A 17,403-nucleotide genomic window follows, 5' to 3' on the forward strand; every position below is an offset into this window, starting at 1 on the left:
TGTCTCCTCCTGTACCAAGTTTCTTCCTATTCCATCTAGGGAACACAAGGAAAAGGTGTTGGGTTTTGATTGTTACCCACACATGTCTGTTTCTTGACGTTGATAGGAGAACAGGTTGCCAGCTCGATCTCCACTTGTGTTATTGCAGCCTTCCAGTACTTAAAGGGGGCCTACAGGAAAGCTGGAGAGGGGCTTTTTACAAGGGCATGTAGTGACAGGACAAGGGGCAATGGCTTTAAACTGAAAGAGGGGAGATGTGGATTGGATATAAGGAAGAAATTTTTCACTCTGAGGGTGGTGAGTCACTGGACCGGGTTGCCCAGAGAAGCTGTGGCTGTCCCATCCCTGGAAGTGTTTCAGGCCAGGTTGGATGATGCTTTGGGCAACCTGGTGTAGTGGAGGGTGTCCCTGCCCATGGCAGGGGGGTTGGAACGAGATGATCTTTGAGGTCCCTTCCAACCCAAACCATTCCATGATTCTATAAGAAAGAAGCTTCCACAGCGAGCAGCAAATGTGTGCTTAGGCTCTAAGCGATATGAAAGGAGATTATTTAATACAGCTAGATTTTTTTTTCCTTTGTTATTTTAGCATTTTTGTATTTGCTTGTCAACAGTAAATTTGCAGATGAACCTTCGGAAAACGTGGAGGGTCTTACTTTGTGGGTGAAACCCAGCAGCGCCGCTTCTGGGCAGCGACAATTTTCCGGGAGAGGTGTAGAATTAGGTATGTCTTCTGTCCACAGAAGTGGCTAAGAGGAGGAGAAAGAAGGCGAGTGCTCCCACCCGTCCCCAGATGGATGAATGAAGGGGTGACACACATAAATGACTGCTGTGATGGTCTGACTTAGTGCAGGCTCTGGCTAATCCTCGGATGGCAGATTTCCGTAAGGCCAACATGTGACAGGCGGCTTGCCTCTCGCCAGACAAGTGTGCTTTACTGGTATTAAGGGGCTGGCTGCGGGCTGCTCTCCCGCTGGGCACTGGGAAGCGTGCGCCTGTCTGCGCCTAGCGTGCCCGCTTGCTCCGTGGCGGAGGTCTTCCCAAAGAGCTTACAGGGAAACGGGAATTCCACCAACTCTTGGCTGTTGCTTAGAGTCCCACCTTGCCTGTGCTTGTGTACTGCCTGTTTAGAACAAAGGAAAAAGGAGGGGAGGGGGCAAAAAAAAGGAAAACAAGATACAGGGGGAAAAAAAACAAACAAAGAAAAAACAAAGACTTGTAGCTGGGATTACTTTTCTCCCACCTGGCACCACTGATGTCATCTCAAGGTTAGAATTGGAGCTGTGCGAGGCCGGCTTTGCACCCAACGCCGTTGGAAAGGAGCTCTATGAAGGAACAGCAGGCACTGGAAGGAGAAGAGCGGTGCCCACGGGAACATGAACAGCAGCTTGCAAGTGAACCTGCCCAGGACCTGGGCCGGTTCAAATAGCTCGCTCCAGGAGAAGTCTGAGCATTCCTTTTTTCTTTTCTATTACTATAGGATGGAGGACGAGGCAGTGCTGGATAGAGGGGCTTCCTTCCTTAAGCATGTATGTGATGAAGAAGAAGTGGAAGGTAAGAGACCTCGGGCTGCCGGGGAGGAAGAGTGCCTTCGCAATCTGTGTTTGTGTTTAACGTCGGCGCGGTCGGATAGCGGAGGAAAAGGGCGCCTTTGTTTCGCCGAGTAATTAATCCTAAAATTGACTGAAAGGCCGGTAAGCTTGATGGGGGTGAAACTGGCTTTTTAAAGAAATCCTCTTTTTCAGTCTGGGAGGCAACGTGATGTTACATGCTGCCGGCAAAGGTTTCCGCTCCCCACCGAGTCGTGTTTGCTCTGTCTTGGAGAGTGGCTCTGAAATCTGTCGGAGCTATTAGTTCTTCTTCGCTCTGTGAATATAGTTTTGGCAACGCTGGCGTGTCGCCCCCGCGCTCGGAAGGGCCGGAATACGGTGGCAGGTGTCGCAGACGGAGAAGGGAACTGGAAAAAACAGCAGAATTGGTGCCCGAGTGTCATAAGGCAGCAGGTGGACGTTTTCCTGGGTTGTCGTTTCAGCTGAGACGGCGTAAGGAGAAGGTTTTGCCCTTGGAGAGGAACTTTTTAACAGAGCAAAGAGCTTCCTCGATCTTTAGGAAAGGAGTAGACTCCTTTGAAAGTGGTTTTATTTTCTAACTAGAAACGTTGTGAAATCCCAAAGGTAGGAGGAATTTAAAGGAGTTGAGTCGAAGGTTGTTTGGGGACATTGAAGCTGATAGGAATGAATTATTTGCAGCAAGTTCTCTTCTTTTTGGTTTATGAGGGTCTCTTGACCGTGGTGAGGGAGAAGGAAGAAGGGACGATAGGGTACGTATCCTACCTAGAAGGGGAAGGGGGCCAGCGTTTCACCTCACGGTGCTCTCCTTCCCCTCTCGACTTAGGTATGTTATTTTATTCAAATCCCTTTATTTGCAAACAAATGCCTGTGGCTTTTGGGTTTAAAACGTTTTGAAAGCTGTAGGGTCGCAGCTGTGTCGTTGTCACCGATAACGGGCGGTCAAGGATCAAGCAGTGTGAAAGAAAATAATCTCTGAAAAGATGAATTAGAACACTTCCAGCAAATCAAACCAGGAAAAAGCCTGTGGTTTCTTCCTCTGTCGGATCAAGTCATCTGTGCTCAGTAGCTATAAATCATCATGTTGGGTTTAATTAGGCCGTTTGCTGTCTGCCAGGCTGGCATGGCAGGGGTTTTGCCTTAGCCTTTTGCTTGTGGAATAACTGATGCATTGGCTTAACAGGAACGTTGGAGATGGGAGAGAGGAAGAGTATTTATTTTATTTTGCCGTCTTAAACGTTACGGGATGCCCTTGTGGTGTATTGCCCGCGTGTGACACTCCAGAAATATAATAAAAATTTTTGTTTGTGACGAGCAGTGTGGGACTGTCCTTTTAACTGTCTGCAGGTCAAAAAGGTTGTGCTTAACGCTTTAAATAGTGTGGGTAGATGTGGGGTAGTTATCTTCTCGTTTCAGTGTAGATCTCCTCATTTGATGTAGTCGGGCTAATGGACTGGTCACCGCTCATCTCGCCGGGGTAAGGAGAAGGGGAGATGAAACCAGTATTTCTAATTGCACGCGACAGGTCCCCGGGAACTGGAGCTGCTTGTCTGAGCCTCTGGAGAGACTCCGAGCCATGTAACCAGCTAATTCCCTCGTTCGTGCTAAAGGCAGCGCCTTGATTCCCACCAGGCTTCCACCACGGACCTAGCTAAGTGACAAAAGGAGCTGCCGTTGGTGGCGGGGCCACCGCGGGGGCTGTAGCATCCGTCGGTGTCACCGTGGCACGTGTGGTGCCGGTATGGTTTGGGTGGTGAGTTGCTGCACAGCCACTCCGCTCTTCTGGAGCGGGATGGTCTCGAATTCGTAGCCTTCTTGGTAAATTTGGGGCATTACCACGGTGTAAGTAATCATAGAATCACAGAATGGTTTGGGTTGGAAGGGACCTTCAAGACCATCTCGTTTCAACCCCCCTGCCATGGGCAGGGACACCCTCCGCTACACCAGGTTGCACAAAGCCTCATCCAGTGTGGCCTTGAACACTTCCAGGGATGGAGCATCCACAGCTGCTCTGGGCAACCTGATCCAGTGCCTCACCACCCTCAGAGTGGAGAATTTCTTTCTTAGATCCAATCCAAATCTCCCCTCTTTCAGTTTAAGATTCAGTGGACAGGCTAGAGTGTCAGATTGAGGACCTTTGGCTTACGCTCGGTGCAGATGCTTTTAAGTCCCTCTGCTGGGTTTCTGCACTGCCAGTGAAGTGGTTGCGAGGAGAAGAGCATTTGTCTCGAGACCTAAAGGTGTTACCTCTGAAGTGCTGTCCTTCACTTCTCTAGCTTTCATGGTATGGTTATAACTTGCTTTTCTGAAAGGCTTAGAGTCGCTGCATCCTCTGTAGAAGAAGGTAATAGTGAGTGGAATTGTTCCTTCCAGGTGTAGTTTATTTTTCAGATAGTTTTTAGATTTAGCCTACTTTCAAGAGGAAACAACATACGTATCATCACGTTGCTTGCCTCTCTTGCCTCTTCGTCCCGTTCCTCTCCCAATCCTTTTTTGCAGCCAGCAGTCAATATTGATCACATTTCTCACTTTATTTAAAACTGTTCTTAGTTTCACTAAACTTGTAGGATAAAAAAACCAACACACCACTGAGCAGAGAGCAGAGTCCGTTTTCTTTTCCCACTGCTAGGGAAAGGGGAATTGTAGCCTTCATCAGAAGAGAGGTGACAGTGTAGTGTTGGGGCAGTGGGACGTGGGGAGTCTCTGGCTGCAGGAGTTTGTAAGGAGAGAACAGGGAAAACCTTACTGTGAAACATAACGTGCTTAGAAAGCAGCCTGCTTGTGAATCATTTTGATTTCCAACAGAAAGTTTTCATTTTGAGCATCCCTCTTTTGATTTTCTGCAAGAAGAGAGGACCAGCTTGGTGACATCGTGTTGGTAACTGATGACCTCGTGTTACGTCTATGAGATGGAGATAACAACTCTGAATTAATTAACACTAATTTGATTTTGTAGTGGTGTAGGGGAGAGGGGAGGACTTGGCTTTTTAAGGAGGGGGGAAAAACGGGTGTTTCTGGTCAGTAGAACGTTGAGATACTTTCAGCTTGGGGCAACTGTCGGTCAAGCCCTTGCTGAGTAAATGTAATGTTGATAGCAACCATACCTACCTGATGAAAATACATCTCTTTGGCCTGGTTCTAGAGATTGATAAAGTCACAGAATGGTTTGGATTGGGAGAGACCGCAAAGATCATCTTGTTCCAATCCCCCTGCCATGGGCAGGGACACCCTCCACTACACCAGGTTGCTCAAAGCCTCATCCAACCTGGCCTTGAACACTGCCAGGGATGGGGCAGCCACAGCTTCTCTGGGCAACCTGTTCCAGTGCCTCACCACCCTTGGTGTAAAAAATTTCTTCCTTAGATCTAAGGAAGATTGTTCAGTCTGGTCCTACGCTGGAATGTGTTGCTGTTTTATTAGTGGTATCAGCTGTGGACGTTCAAAAATGATTCCATTCCAGCTCACCCCCTACTGCCCTTATCAGTGGGAGGGTTCCATTGATTCATTTGGTGCACGTTGGTTACGAAGAGCTGCTTTGCTGCCCATCGCTGACGTCGTGCCTAAGTGCCCCACGATGCGACTTAGCGAGATGAGGAGTCCGCCTGGGTCCGGTTCGGAGCATGGAAGGAGAGCAAGTGCCAAAATGTAGGCTTTCTTGGGGGAAATCAGGAAGAGCCACTGCCCTAAGCTCAACCTCCTGTGCGAGAAAAACGGTTCCCATTCATTTCAGGGCACTGCACGTTCCTTTCCTTGAAGGTAATGACATATTGCTGTAATGCCACTGTTAGGAGTGCTGGTATGTGTGACACAAACAGATTACTTAAGAGCCAATTTTGCAAGAGGGGAAAAGTCAAGCTCCACCTTATCCTTTGAGATAAGGTATTCTTGGCTCGTAGAGCGTAACTTCCCCCGGGCTCTCTGCCGCCCTGCCTGCGCGCCGGGGAGGAGGATGCTGGATTTCTCGTCCGATCGCTCTGTTGCTGGAAAGCCCAACGGGTGCTCCGGCTGCCAGTCTTAGGAGGGAGGGGACCAGCACTCCTGTCGGGTGTTTTGTCCTGTATTTCCAACGATTTGAGGAGTGAAGGTCTCGAGAGTATCTCTTAGATACCGCTATTGTAGGAGAGAATTCAGGAAAAAGTGGTGTTGCAGTGGCAACTTTTTCATGGATCCTGCTGTTGTTACGGGGTTTACTCTACAGAGAGCCTAAACCAGTGGTTTTGTAACAACTTTCCGTAACTACTTTTTCCGTTGTAGTTGACTGCTCCCCGCACTTTCCTCCTCCTCACTTTCTATTCTCGACCCTGTTGTGTCATTGCACCACGCTGGTAGAAAGCTGTGTGATGCCATAAGCCTAAGATCATTACTTGATGGCTGGATCAATGAGGAGAGAGGTTGTAAGGGTCAAGATAACTGTGAAAATCTTTACCTTTCTTAGCAGCGGGCAGAAGGTAGGAGAAATGAGCTGTATTTACTCATTTGCTGTGTTTTCTTCTTTCATCTTCACCTTCTCTGTAGGCAGACCTCCTCCGTTTTCAGAAATAACCAGAAGCCCTGTTTCATATCAGTTAGAGTTTTTAATTGCTTCTGGAATAAATGTGCTTAAAAAAAACGAATCGGATAAAAATCTCAGCACAGAATATACTTCATTAATATTCTTTGGTGTCTTTAATTTGTGTGCACAGAATAGAGCAGGCTGTATTTTGCTTCGGTAAAACTGACTCTGGCTTTGCTCGTGTGAAAGCAGAACAAAGAGGACTCAGGCATTGCCTTTTTGGTTCCCTTCTGTGCAGCAGCTGGCACGACTCGGGAGGGGCAGGCACAGACGGGCACTTTGGATCTGCTCAACTTTGAAGCGTCTGGATGGAAGATATCAGATGAGCTTCTGTCCAGCGTTAATTCTCTGTGACGCTTTGCAGGATACTGAATCATAGAATCATAGAATCATAGAATGGTTAGGGCTGGAAGGGACCTTCAAAGGTCATCTAGTCCAACCCCCCTGCAAGGAACAGGGATATCTCCAACTAGATCAGGTAGCTCAGGGCCTCATCTAACCTGGCCTTGAATGTCTCCAGGGATGGAGCATCCACCACCTCTCTGGGCAACCTGTTCCAGTGTTCCACAACTCTCATGGTAAAAAATTTTTTCCTAATATCCAATCTGAATCTACCTCCTTCTATTTTAAAACCATTACCCCTTGTCCTATCACAACAGGCCAATTTCAACATACTGAAATGTGCCGTTGACTGGTTTGTGGTGAATGAGAAGATCTAGTCTTCAGTGTAGATTTTGGATAGGATAGTAAATCCCTATGGAAAAGTTGGGAGCAGTTTGTGTGTGCGTGGATTAATTAAGTCAATAGTACGAAGATTGGGAGTTCTGTGAAAGATGAATCACTCCAAGTGGTTTGTTCACAAATGTTTGTCATGAAGGTAGTGTCACTTGTCAGTCATCTGTTACCTTGATACTAGTAAATCTATGAGTGTGTTTACTAGTGGTAGTTTCCAGCAAGTGTCTGTGTTAGCCGTCAGTGCGTGGGGTATCGTTCTGGTCGTCGCAGATGTCTTTCATCTCTTGTCAGGAATCAGCACGAGCTGTCGAGTCGCTGGGCTTGTTTGAGGAGGTGTTGGCGTCACCTACTCCGGGCTCAGTGAGGAAAACTCCGGTCCGGGTTCAGATGATGATAAACTGACTTTACATAAGGCGGTGATAAGTTGGCTGTGCGCTCAGGAGGGATCGACCAAGCGTTGTAACAACAGCTGAGTCAATACATGAGATGTGGTTTGCCTGTTGGGAAGGAAAGGTGGTGTTTTCTTTTAAGCCGTGATAAGTTATGCACTGACACATGCTTATGAACGTAAGGTACGTGGCTTATTTCCATACCATTCTGACAGTGACTGGCTTTTCTCCATCTCTGATAGGTTTAGAAACAGTCATAGAATCAAGAATGGTTTGGGTTGGAAGGGACCTTCCAGACCATAGAGTTCCATCCCCCCTGCCATGGGCAGGGACACCTTCCACTACACCAGGTTGCTCAGAGCCTCATCCAGCCTGGCCTTGAACACTTCCAGGGATGGGGCAGCCACAGCTTCTCTGACGATGGTCAGCTCTCTAACCTGGCAGTGAAACTAATTTTGCTGAAGGCCGTACTAATTAGGAAGGTGGCCCTCACATGGCACGTTACAGCCTTCGATGGGAGCAACTTCTCTGGGTGGATGTTTTCGGTTAGTGGGGCCATGCTGTGAAGCTCTCTTGGTCACTAGCAAGAGAGAGCAGGTGCTTGGACAGTGCACAATAGTCCAGTCCAGGGCCATGGGCCTCTCTTGTCTCAGTTGTGCTCATGATAACCACTCTGAAAAGGTCACTTTTTGAGCTTTTATGCTTCTGTCTCCGTAGATGGAGCCCAGCGTCAGTGTCCATGCAGGCTGGTGTTGTAGTTGTGCATCTGCTGGTTACATGATAGTTTGGTCTTCTCCTGGGTCGTTTCCGTTGGGATTCAAGTCTAGGCTTGTTTGATTGTCTTCTCCCCATTGCATATAGCTTCCTCTGCCCAACAGCTCTTTTTAGAGGTACAGGAGTTCTGGATATGACAGTTCAGGGTAGACACTGAAGGATCGATACAGCTTTTGCTCAGTCTTCAGATGTGAGCCCCGGATGTGCCGATTACCCTTCCTGAATTTTTCTGGGACGCGTCAAATCAATAGATAACACAAAACCTATTGGGGAGGCCCAGTCGCAGTCGTAAAATGTGTGACGTAATGCCGGTGTTTGCTCTGTTTGACTGTGTTTAGCAAACTCTGTCGTGGTTTTTGCTGAACTGACAGGTTTTCAAGAGGCGTGCTCCGTGCCGTAAGTCAAGGCACAGAGGAGTAGTGAAGGTAAATGACAGAACCCGCTTGGCAAACGGAAAGATATTGAGGCAGAAAGTGGAAGATACCAAACCCTGTGTCAGGGTTGGGTTCCTTCAAGCTTGGCCACATCAAACAGTCAGAGCCTTGGCCTTGCTCGGGACCATGGGAGTGTCCTTCCGTCTCTCATCTGCCCATCCAGAACTAGTGGAGCTGGGGTTGATCTGGAAACTGATGCTAGGGCCGTTTGTGTCGCTCGCTAGGGTAAGTGCAACCCGCACGCTATTTCGGTCATCGTCTCAGCCTTCGTGAAGGTCTGTCCCTTTGGGCAATGTTCCTAATCCGATTGCGTAACGCTGTGTGGGCTTTCCTTAGTGGTGAGAAGGGACGTAGGCAACTGCGGTGCTTCCTTCCCCGACTTTGGATGATGCTCTACTCCACACAGTCATTGGTGGCGATGAGGAGTTGAGGCTCTAAAAGGACCGCGGTGTTAGCTTCGGAGTTGGGAGCGCAGGTTTCGGTGGCGTGCCTTCCTCTTGCTCATGGGCAAGCGGTACAGCAGCGGCCAACCTCTGGTACCCAGAAAGGGGTTTTGAGGTTCTTTGTGAAAATGGGGGCAGCGCCTGGATGCCTTAGTGTACACCACAGCTCTTACTTCTGTCAGAGGCTGGTCTACAACCTGCCTCCGTCTATGAACTGGATGCTGCTACATACAACTTGGCAGTCATTTGGTCAACCTTGGTAATTAGGGAGATGGAAATACGGAAAACGAGGCCAAGACTTTCAGCCAAGATGGGCTATTTTCGGTGGTTGGTTGGGGCGTTTTGGAAGGGGCCATAATTTTAAAGGAACTGTGGTCAGTACTCGAGGCAGATGCCAGAAAATTCAAAGTTCCCGTGCTTCTGAACAGCTTGGCCTGAAACTTAAACCAAACAGTCCGACACGGCTCCCTCCTCTGCCCTGTTCCCCAGAGCTGTGCATTTTTCACGTTTTCCTTGTCTTTCCGTGGAATCCAAGCAGTATTGGCCAGATGAGATCAGATCACAGCAAGACAGGTTCGGTGGCTTCTGTAACCTCTCACGGCTCCAAAGAAGAGAGAAAGAAAAGCAGCTTACGGGGTTGTGGCTAAGAGTCTCGCAATGGCTTACGTAAAGCTCAGTGAGAATACCCCAAACGCATGTTTATTGTTCTGTCTAAACATTGTCCACCCGTTAATTCGTTGCCAACTTCCTTCTGTTTTCCTGTCACATAGCAGTACCTTATAGCTGTCATCAACCTGTGTCTTCTGGGCTTCATACTCTGATCCTTTCCTAGCGAGTCGTCGCGTAGTTTTCGGTGATGGTCTTGATCTGCTCCTTTTGAACAAACAAGGTTTGTAGGATCTTCAAGAAGTTAAATGAAGGCTTCACTTCAGTTTTTCATTTTCTTTCCCTGTTTAGATATTCTCAACTTGACTTTCTGTGAGCTCTGCCTTTTGGAGCCATCTGCTTCTCCAGGGCACAGTGTTAATTCATCTTTTAAACGTGCTTCGCTGGGTCAGCTTCTGAATCTCGTTAAGAATCCGGCAGTTCAAACCTGGGTCATCGATGGGGAGCGAGCGCGTGTACGTTTGAGAAGTGCAAGCTTTAGACACGAGACTAGGAAGACTTTCTGGCCAACTACAGTGTTGTTACGTGGGAACCTTTTAAAGACTGCGGAGGTCACTTTACATAAAGATTAAACTGACCTTTTGAAGGTATCAAAGTTCTAGAAGCCTGATATTACCAAAGAAGAAAAAAAAAATGGGCGATTTACGTGCTGTCTTCCCCTAAAGCGCTCACATCCCTGCCCCTCGTAGTGATTCCGATAAAGGGCTGGCTATGAAGATGTGAAGCGCAATAATACGACTACGTAAAATGATCTTTGGATGAGTTCCCTGCTCAATTAAGTAACTGCATCTTCGTTAGCGATGCTGGGTCCTCTCTTGAATACTTTCACCTTAGCCATGAATTCTTTTTGTCAGAGCTGGCAGAAGTGAAGATAGCCCTGTTGTTTCTAACCTTGTCCCTTCCTGTTTCATCTCTTGGTTGGATGGTAGCTTGGATTTTGTCTCCCTTGGAGCCTCTCTTTTCTTTTTTGCCCTTGACTGCATCTCTCTCATGGCAGGCTGTTCTCCTGAGGGCGTTTATTAGGTTGTGAACCCACCGCTCAACCTTAAGGTTGTCCTTTTGCAAGTATTTGGTCCCATCACCTGGTGGACTTGCACTGACTCTTTTCTTTGGCCAACTGCCACATACCATCGAAGAGTTAGTTTATTGCATATTACTGTTGTTTTCAAGGCCTGTATGCCTCAGGGCCTTCCTGATCTCGTGGTTTTTTCAGCTACCTGGTTACAGACTTGCGCTACTTTATTCCAGTCTTTTCCATACAGACATGGTTTCTTCTTCTCCCAGCCAGGCTCTTACCCAGCATCCTTTGTCCAACTCTAGGCATCCACCTGCTGTCACCAGTCCTGTGGCAGTCTGTACTGAGTCCCTCAAAAGACCTTGGCTTCCCTTCTTGGGAACGTCTTGCAGAGGGGTTGTTTTGTCCCCACGTGTCACCACTGTAAGACGTACGTGCGTGTTTCTGCGCTGATAAAATCATAATTGTGACACAAAGAGCTGAACCTTCTCCGTTTGGGTGGGCTGCCTTCGCTTTGGAGGGAGACGCGTCTTTTCTGGGATTCTGCTGCTTGATGGGACCATTTAGCTGTGGGGAACAGGAGGGATTAGCATCTGATTGATCTCCAACTGGTACGTTAGCTTGTTTAGATTTCACCCAGATTTCCCCAAACCAAATGCTCAGTGAATCCTTCCGCTCTTTACCTGATAGATAAGTTTTTACTCACCTGGAACATCAGTTTTTAGGTGAAATACGACGCCTGGATAGGAGGGATGGGGAGAATTCTTTCGGTTTGGCCAGTGAGAACGGTTCTCTGCAGCGAGGTGCCAATTGGGTCCTGCATCCCGTCCCCGTCCCCTGACTTGAGCAGCGGGGTGGGCAGAGCAGCGGCCGTGCCCCGGGTGGTGGAGGGACCCACGCCTGCTCCTCTGCCAGCACCAGCACCTCCAACTCCTTCCAAATCAGGTAGAGTTAAGGGCACTCGGCACGTGACGGCGTGGCCTTTTGTTCTTATTTCTTGAGCTGATTTGAAACTAAGCAGGGCTTAGTTTGGGACTTGCTTAGTGCTACTTTTAGTATCTCCCCTTTAAAATGGATCATCCCCATGATTTATTTGTCCTTCTGAGCCATCAGCTTTTTATGTCATTTGTTTGCTTTGATTTTCACCCAAAACGACAAGCGTACCCTTCTGCCGCCGCCTCCGGGTTGGAAAAGCGGCCGGTGAAAGCCACGCTAGCCCCCCTGTAATCCCAGCGGCGTGTCGGCTGGTGCCACGTCTCACCCTGTGCTTGGCTGGACGCCGACACCTTCTTCTTGGCCACCAAGGTGTGCCATGCCGTCTTCTGCTGACGAAGCCTGCGGCGGGCTGCGTCCCTCACCCGTCTCGTGTGATTTCGGAGCTGTGGTAGGTGCAGATCCCAAAACGTTAGACACGGCGGCGGAGCGAGTTTCCATCAAGTTAGCAACTCGTTAGTGGTGAGAGTGAAAGCCGTGCGCTTCTGGGATTTCTCAGAAGCCACATCAAGAAGGAAGGCTTCCCCACCCTGGGGGTATGCTGTGTTTTCATTCCACCCAGGGATGAGACGGATGGCTAGGCTATGGCAACGGGCACGTCTTTACCTGCCTCTCTCTTCTCATGGGTCAGCCGTGCCCCAGAGTTGAACGCCTTGGTTTGGGCAGTCCGAAATACCGGTCCCAGTCCTCTCTGAGAGCCTGGCTCCACAGGGCTGCCCGGCGCAGGAGGCACGAGCTTTTGGAGAAGAGGTCAGCTGTGTAGACATGTCGGTGGTAACCGCATGAGCCTGTCCGAGCCTGATGGGATTTAACGTGAGTCTCCACGTTCTTTGGAAAGGAGCCTTGAAAGTGAAAGCGAGGGCCAGGCGAAAACTGCTAATACTCAGCTCGTTTTCGTTGCTTTATGCGTTTCTAATGTTGGGTTTTGATCTTGTTTCCTTCTAAGGTTCCAGTTGAAGGTTCTTTGGGGGCTAGTCTGACCAGGCTCCAAGTCTCAACAACCCCAGTCATGTGGAAAGGATTCCTTCTTAGATATTGCTCACTAGGCAGACTTGATCCTTTGATTTTGATCCTTTCGGCTCCTTTCTCCAAACGGCCAAGTTTAGGTTTTGCTAAGCAAAAGCCATTGCACCATCACCATTTTCTTAAAAGAGTTAGTGCTCAAAAATGGCAAGGTTAATAAGCGAAGCCATCTCTTTCTGCTTGTTTGGCTGTAGGTATTTGGAATGAAAAAAAGAATTTCAGTCTCGCTCAGTGTCAGGCTTCAAGTCAGCCCTTGGTCATGCACTGAGATTGCAGAAAGCCATAGACTCAGCTCAGTGTCCAGATGAATGAGGAGACCTCAGGCACAGAAGGTATCACCACACTTAGATAATCGAATCATATCTGCTCACTTACCTTTTCTTTTTCCTTTTTCTTCTTTTTCCCCTCATGCTGAGGCGATGGTTTCAGTCTGCGTTTCTTGTAACACAGGTTTTCTGGTAGTAGCCCATATTTGGATTCCTACCATGGCCACTGCTGGTGTTTTACATGCACATGGTGAAATACGCAGTACAAAAGGCTTGGGGGACAGACTGTTTCTGCAGGACGAAGGTCTCCAGAACCACCTAAGTTTAGACTTCATAAGAAACTCGAGCTCCACAGCTCGCCATAGGTGCCTCACACTTCAGCTCTATGCTGTATGATTCTTCTGGGAGGAACTGGTTTCTTGCTGAGGATGTGATAGGAAGCGATAACAGGTTGCCCAGAGAAGCTGTGGCTGCCCCATCCCTGGAAGTGTTCAAGGCCAGGTTGGATGAGGCTTTGGGCAACCTGGTGTAGTGGAAGGTGTCCCTGCCCATGGCAGGGGGATTGGAACTGGATGATCTTTGAGGTCCCTTCCAACCCAAACCATTCTGTGATTCCATGATAATGCTCTTTTAAGGCAAATGTGTTTCCAGAGCCAGCTTGAGAAGTGCCTGAACTATGGATTTCTCTTGACATCTGTTTTTTGTCGTTTGCCGCCTGTATTGTAGCGTAAATAAATCCACTTGTTTCAAATAATATAGATGGCTTGTGCTTCACAGGCCTTGGGACGTCCAGTTTGGGACTGACGTGATTGCGTAGGGACTGAGTAATGTCCCTGCCCCAGCACTCGTCTGATGCAGGCAGCTCCCGAGGTCTCCTCGTCACGGACGTGTAGCCAGATGCTCAGCTGGAGATGCAGCGGACAGGGCAGCCGCTCGGCGCCTGCGTTGCGGGAACACCGCGCCGCTCAGTCCCGAAACAGCTGTTGTCCTGTGTCTTCCTTGGACAGAAGGGGATCCACGCTGACATTTCAGGTTGGATTCCAGCTTTGTGCCACAGTGACTGCAGAATTAGAATTAGAATTACGGGTATAGAGGTATAGGAACATGGTGGGTTCGATGCAGGTCTTGGCTTTTCCTACCGAGAAACCCTTGTGAAGGTTTCTGCACGCCTCAGCCAGCACCTGAAAAGAGACTGGGATTGGGCAGGGAGTAGACTTGTGACTTGAGATTGGGTCAGGTTTGTTCCCAGGATGTCAGCAGGAACAGGCTTGGCCAGGATGGAGGCAAGAGATGGACAGATATTCTCGCAGGCAAGGAGGGAGCGCTGCGTTGTGCAGAACTTCAAGTTGGTATCACACGAGTGGGTTTTCACCAGTAAAACTGACTCAGGGAGTGTCCCGTGCCCAAACTCTAAATCTGGGCTCTGAATCACGAGCTGGTATTCTTTAGTAGTTCTTAATAAAGCAAAAGATGTGGTTTCAACCAAAATTTTTCCGGGGGAAAAATACCTCTCTGATGATGACTACTTCTTGCTCTATTAGAAACATTTTTTCTCTGAATTTGGTGCACAGTAAAGTTGCTCCTCAGGCACCAGGCACTTCAAAAGTTTTAGCTAGAGCAGGTGTCAGTCGAAGGAAGCCACGACCCACTGCTGTCCTCCAGAACAGAGGAGGTGCTGCTTTGACCTGCCGGTCTTGCCAACGAGATCGTAGCGTTGAGAAACACCCACCTCTGGTCAACCAAAACTGCTCTAAAAATTAACGAGGTGCACACAGAGGCTAATCATTTTCCTGGGGGGACGATGGAGAACAGCCCCAGAAAAGGTTGTGAATGCAGTAGGGGCCACCAGAGGAGACCAGCCATGAGCCTCTGTTGGGTGTACAAGAGAACGTTACGGCTGAGCGGGACACGGATTACTGGGAGAACTTCCCATCCTCCACCGAGCCGCAGGGTAACGGCGTGGTGCGTGTGTGTCGGGTTCCAATTTATCGGGCACGACCGTTGGTGGTCAATGGTTCTCATGGGAAAGGCTCCGTTACCCCGGCGAGCGGGAAACGCCTCAGAAACCCGGTGCGTCGAGAGGACGTGTCAATTGTTTCCTTCCAGGCTCTTTGGGAAGGGAGCCCAGAAGTTTATCTCAGCCTTTGCGACCATATAAACAGATGCCAAGCCCTTGGAGTACGCAGCGAAGGAAAACGCCTCGCTCGGCCTCCCCGAGCAGACTGGGAGGCGGCGGGGGGAAGGCCGAAAGCGGCGTTGAGCAAGTCTCTCCCTTGCAGAGTAGGGAAAAGCAGCGAAGCCATGCAGATGTTTGCTTGCGTGTGTACAACTTAGTTTCATATTACCAAAATCTGTGCTGTGCACACATGGTCAAAAGATTAAAGAGATGGTCCAGTTCTGTTGGCAGCATATTCAAGTATTAAAGATGATGAAGGGAGTGGAGCATCTCCCTTAGGAGGAAAGGCTGAGGGAGCTGGGTCTCTTTAGCTTGGAGAAGAGGAGACTGAGGGGGGTCCTCATTAATGTTTATAAATATGGAAAGGGTGACTGGCATGAGGATGGAGCCAGGCTCTTCTCAGTGGCATCCAACGATAGGACAAGGGGAAATGGATATAAGCTGGAACAGAGGAGGTTCCGCTTAAGCGTGAGGAAGAACTTCTTCCCAGTAAGGGTACCAGAACACTGGAACAGGCTGCCCAGAGAGGCTGTGGAGTCTCCTTCTCTGGAGATGTTCCAAACCCGCCTGGACGCGTTCTTGTGTGATCTGATCTAGGTGGTCCTGCTCCGGCAGGGGGACTGGACTAGATGATCCTTTGAGGTCCCTTCCAACCCCTGACGTTCTGTGATTAAGACGACAGGCTTGCTATGATGTGGCTCTGTTATCGAGCTGAGCGCAGAATTAAAGTGATTCCAAGGAGCATGTTTTAATACAGGTACCGGGATCTGGGCCTTGGGATCGGCCACCACTGCCCTGTCTGTCCCGGGGCCACCCTTCCCCTGCCACTCCTGCCTGCGTTGAGGGGAGATTGCCCCTTCTCTCTCCCTACGCAGCATTCGTGCCATCTGCCCCAGTAAAGCTGATGTTTCCAGTTGCTGGAACAGCTTTCCCTCACCACGCTACACCTAAATCGTGTCTTCAGGTGTTGATCCATGCAAGGTCTCGCTGAAGACGTCTCCAGCTTTGGCGTCGTAGCTCTTCCTGCTCCCTCTGCGGTGGGAGCCGGTCTCTCGAGGGTCGCGGTGCTGGCATGTGGTGCTGGTGCACCAGGCTGGAGGCAGAAGACGCAGGTCCTTTTTCTTCTCTCGCTCTTGTGCTGCCTGGTTTTGGACTTTGCTCGACCCCAGATTGCTTTGGTTTTAATTGTCCTGCTCCCTGAGATGGCAAGTTATTAGTGTCTGGTACCAGACCGGGCAGCCTTTGGCACCCGGTGGCAGCAGGAGGCATCTGTGTAGAGGTGAACTTTTAATATCTCAGCCTAGAAAGTACCTGCGCCTTCACTCGGAGAGGCTTTCACTGCCCCTTTGGAGGTGTTAGTTTATATCTTGGTGTCACAGACACCATATATCTTGGTATCTGTGTTATCTGTTTTATTTATTTAGTAGGGTCTTGTGCGCAGTTACCACCGGTACGTAACCTGGAGCTCGCTGCAGCACCCTTGCCACCAGAACGACGACGTGATCCCTTACAGGTGCTGTGGCACCATGGTGTCTGTGAGCAAGGAGGACATTTCTTTATAAGCCTCTGCTCTTTTTTGCAATTTCCACGTAACAACCTACTTGAGAGCCAAAACGTATAACACGTAGTGCCAGTCTGGGGATGGGCGTATTTTTTCAAGTCGTCGTATCAGAGAACAATTGTGGTTTTTCTTTTCATTTTGTTGATCTTTGAGATCTTCGTTCTTGGAGAATGAAGAATGCAGTGTTTAAGAAGCCTTTTTCAGATGCTTTTTTAATACTTCAGTAGCTCCACAACAGCGTGCATTTACAATTCTTAGTTTGTCCTCTGTGTTTGCTTTTCAAAGGGGGTCTGTATGCCTCGACAGTCTCGCTGGGCTATAGAACGTGGATATAGATGGGTATGATGGATGTAGATGGTGTAACATGCACAGGGCATGACCTATTTTCGTCAGCATCTGGCCCCATCCTCATGTCCAGCTCGTCATTCCGTTATCTGCAAAGCCCTTGGGGCATTCAGTTAGCTATTTTAAAGTTGTTGTCAAGGAGGGCCACCTTGCTCAAGCAGCTTTTTAAGACACCTCGGATGCTTTCGGTATGAAAATTCACATGTGGGAAAAGTGAAGGACTCTCCAGGCTTCCCAGCTGGCCTCAAGAGCGTGTGGAATTTGAAATGGCGAATGCAGGGTTGTTTTTCATTGCAGAGTCAGTTTGATGTGGAAATTGGGTATTTTGCACCTAAATTTTCAGTTGCTCAGTCTCAAGGATGGGATTTATCACAGTGAGGAATTGGAGACGCATGTTGAGCCGTGAAGTCAACTGGTGGCTGCAGACTGACTTTACTCTTGGGCTGGTGTTTCCAGAGCAGCTG

General features: G+C 49.0%; 1 protein-coding gene across 2 annotated transcripts in view; it reads left to right on the top strand.

The window, feature by feature from the left end:
• The first annotated feature begins 1,375 nt into the window (after positions 1–1,375).
• SLC4A4 (solute carrier family 4 member 4) overlaps positions 1,376–17,403 on the top strand; it is a 143,512-nt gene continuing 127,484 nt past the window's right edge. The window contains exon 1 of one of the 2 annotated variants that reach the window (XM_086611328.1): positions 1,376–1,553. In XM_086611328.1, the coding sequence (XP_086467454.1) occupies positions 1,376–1,553 (178 nt within the window). The remainder of the gene's footprint in view (positions 1,554–17,403) is intronic. The other variant, XM_086611329.1, reaches the window with a different exon arrangement.

This window comes from Tauraco erythrolophus, chromosome 5, assembly GCF_009769465.1.
Source record: "Tauraco erythrolophus isolate bTauEry1 chromosome 5, bTauEry1.pri, whole genome shotgun sequence".
NCBI classification, from domain to species: Eukaryota; Metazoa; Chordata; class Aves; order Musophagiformes; family Musophagidae; genus Tauraco; species Tauraco erythrolophus.